General features: G+C 37.9%; 1 protein-coding gene across 1 annotated transcript; it reads right to left on the reverse strand.

Moving 5' to 3' along the window:
- Nucleotides 1-1,297: 1,297 nt before the first annotated feature.
- Nucleotides 1,298-3,784, reverse strand: LOC107820179 (glycine cleavage system H protein, mitochondrial). The gene is made up of 4 exons (XM_016646409.2): nucleotides 3,490-3,784; nucleotides 3,161-3,249; nucleotides 1,828-1,998; nucleotides 1,298-1,560 (listed from the first exon to the last, which is right to left on the reverse strand). Exons 1-4 carry the CDS (start codon nucleotides 3,596-3,598, stop codon nucleotides 1,435-1,437), a joined length of 495 nt encoding a protein of 164 aa, XP_016501895.1. The 5' UTR covers nucleotides 3,599-3,784; the 3' UTR covers nucleotides 1,298-1,434.

Genomic DNA, 3,784 nt, shown 5'->3' on the forward strand with positions numbered 1-3,784 from the left:
CATGTCATTGTACCTTGGTCTAATTGAGGAAGTTGTGAAGAGTTCATTTGAAGAATGGGCAGGAAAATGAAGAAAGCTACATTTGGCGTGATCATAAGAGTTATGATGGGGAGTGAGATTGATCCCAAATGGTTAGATATGGTGGAAAAAGTGTACAAAATTTATTCACATGGTTTTATGGCTTTACCTATCAATCTCCCTGGATTTGCTTGAAATTTCAGTATTTCTTCACTAGTTTCTTCTCAATTATAGGTACTAACATTATAAACACATTGAGTTCTGCAACTTCACATGATATTATTGAGTTAAGGATTAGGCATAATTGGCTTGAATTTGTTCTGCGCAGGCTTGAGCGGCTTAATCCAGAATCAAGGGTGGTATACCTACCAATTCCTAGTCCTACTGATAACTGTCTTGCAAGACTCGAGAAGCTCTCGACATCATGTCAACGATTGTCTCTTTCTCTATTTCATGTTGAGCCTTAACCATATTCTTGTCTACATGTAAATTCATTTTGTTGGTGGTGTTGTGTTGAGTAGTCGAAGTGCCCACAATCTGGCCTTGACACCACTGTTATCAACAACAACTATGCCTCAATTTCAAACAAGTTGGGATCGGCTATATAAATCCTCGCTGACTGACAATGTAGCTCCAGTTAAGCTCATTTCAGGACACACCACCATTATCAAAAGAAAAAAAGATTCAATTTCACTTGTGTACCATGTTTTCCTTGTATTGTTCTAGGGGATTTTGGACCTCTTTGTATGTCTGTTAGCTATAAATCTTCAATTTGCTTGTATTATTCAAGTTAATTGCCCCCTTCAGATTACATGGTTATCGCCCAACTTTGGAAGACTATAACAAGTGAATAGTTCTCCTAAGGAAGAAGTATACCAGTAACAAGTAGAAGTGTTAAGGGAATTATCAAATATAAGGACAAAATTCAAGTTGGTTATGACTTATAGGGCAGCCCGATGCACTAAGCTCCCGCTATGCGCGGGGTTCGGAGAATGGCCGAACCACAAGAGTCTATTGTATGCAGCCTTATCATGCATTTCTGCAAGAGGCTGTTTCCACGGCTCGAACCCGTGACTTCCTGGTCATATGACAACAACTTTACCAGCTACGTTAAGGCTCTCCTCCTTGTTATGACTTATGTGTAATATAATTAAGCAGCTAGTCTTTTGTTTACCAACTTTAACATGGCGAAAATTACTACGTAGAAAGAATTGGAAGGTAAAAAATCAGAGAGCAAGATGATCTTAACAACCAAAAACTACATCACAACTCTGCATAAGGCAAAGAAAACACCAGGAAAGTGGATGTTATTTTGATTTTTGTAGAATTTTAACAAGTGACTGGAAGTTTCATCACAGTATCAGCCTTAACAAGGCAAAGTTAGTTCAAGTTGAATAAAAAAAACACCTTCAAGTTTTAATGACTATCCTCTTCTTCACAGAATTTTGTGTACTCTTTGGACCCCATCAAAGATTCTAGCTCGGATGGATTGCTCGGCTTCACCTTAATCATCCACCCGTCTTCATATGGGCTCGAGTTAACCTTGAATGCAAAAGGTGATCAAGAAAACATCAAATAAGTCATAAGGAGAATGAAAAGAAGAGAAATGAAGGGAAAAAAGGCCAGCTCGATGCATAAAACATTCCGCATTCATGCAAGTCAGGGAAGAGCCGCGCCCAAAGGGGTGTGACATAGATAGTATACCCTAATGCAAGCATTAATGGCTGCTTCTACGGCTCGAACCAGTGAACCATAAGTCACACAGAGGATGAAGGAAAGACAACAAGAAATAGTTGGAGTAATATTTACCAAACCAGGTGTTTCAGTGAGCTTTGTGTTGACCTCAACGATCTCGCCCGAGATTGGACAGTTAATGTCACTGGTAGCTTTCACACTTTCAACAGCACCAAAACTGCTTCCTTGTGAAACAGCAGCACCAGTTTCTGGTAGATCCACAAACACTACTTCTCCAAGATGATCCTGAAAAACATTCATGTTTGAAGGTCAACTCCTATCTCCAGATTAAGAACTATAAATGCAAGACATTTCAAACAATGTAAATGGATTTGCTTGTGCTGTAATAATTCAAGACTAACCTCTGTTGAAATGCAGTACAATTTCACATTTTTTGCATTCCGTTAATGACATCATCTATTATTTAACTTATATACACCGAAAGTAAAAAGATTTTTTACACTATCAATCAATGTATTTTAACCTGTAGTTTCCATTAACTCTACCCTTTTTTTCAGATTATTAATCCCATTTTTTAAGGATGGTTACTTGTAGTCGTGTTATAGGTGATATGATAGTGAAAAAGTTCTTTTACATTGTCCGCGCATAAAAGTTGAACTCTTTTCATATTCATGGTTTCCTATTTTCTTTTTTATCATGGTTTATGAGCTCCGTATGTGCTCGGACTCTCATAAAATGTTATTGCACCTTCGTCAGATCCTCCAAAAATGCATTACTTTTGGAGGATCCGACATGCATTTTGTGGTATTTTTGAAGAATCTGAGCAACATATCAGCTCCTCATGCTTTTCAGTATGAATTCTTGGACAAACATGACTAAATCTTAGCTTTTCTTAGCATTTTGCCATAAAGTTCATTTTCTATGGATTTATTCAATTAGAACTGAAATCCCCTAGAGAATAGGCATCCTTAACTTCTTTCACTAAAGGTTTGGCCAGAAAATGTTCTCTTGTCCCCCACCCCCACAAAAAAAAAATAGATATTTGAAAGAAAATGTCATCTGTTGATACTGGTAGAGCAGCCTGATGTACTAAGCTCCCGCTATGCACGGGGTTCGGGGCAGGACCGGACAACAAGGGTCTATTGTACGCAACTTTACCCTTTATTTCTGCAACAAGCTATTTTTACGGCTTGAACCCGTGACCTCCTAGTTACATGGCATCTGTTGATACCATATTAGTATATAAGCAGCATTCAATGGAGAGCTATATGCAAATCTGCTGCCGACAAAGAACGTGTTATTTAAGCGGTGAAGGGTAGAGGGACGAGCCCATTATCTACTGACTTTAAAATTGTGCGCCACCTGACCCTCGGGGATTTCTCGATTGCAAAAAAAAAAAAAAAAAAAAAAAAGGAGAACTATTCAAACTACTAAAAACAAGAAGAACCTGAGCATGATCAGTGATTCCAACTGTTGCCACTGAGCCCTCATGCTTCACCCATTCATGTGAAGATGCATACTTCAACCCATCAAGAACTGCAAAAACCAAGATTTTCAAGAAACTAAACAGCAACAATAACATTCCATTGTAATTCCTAAGTGAGGTGTGGGGAGGGTACAGCAGACCTTACCCCCACCATTTACAAATAGAGAGGTTGTTCTCGATAGACCCTCGCCTCAAGGAAAATATTTTTTTCAAGAAACTCAAATTAAGAATTTAAATATATTTACCTATTCAGAATGAAAAAAGGAGTTCAATGGATTGAAAAAAGTTACCAGTCGAAAAGCATCTAGAGAGTGAATAAGCAGGGGAAAGATTAGCTCTTGAGGCAGTGGAAACTCTCAATGCATTGGCTGTTGAAGAAGCCCACATTCTCAAAGCCATTTTTCTCTCTAGATAGTGTCACAAAATGGAGTGAAAGGTTACTGCTATATACTTCTGGTTTTTATTATCTAAGATTGAATGGTGTAAAATGAAAGCCTCATCCTAATGTCTGGGACCAAAATGCTTTATATCTTTTTGGTAATGACAGATTAATAACCTGAAAATACTTTATTATAACATGTTAGC

The sequence above is a fragment of the Nicotiana tabacum genome, chromosome 5 (genome assembly GCF_000715075.1).
Source record: "Nicotiana tabacum cultivar K326 chromosome 5, ASM71507v2, whole genome shotgun sequence".
Taxonomy (NCBI): domain Eukaryota; kingdom Viridiplantae; phylum Streptophyta; class Magnoliopsida; order Solanales; family Solanaceae; genus Nicotiana; species Nicotiana tabacum.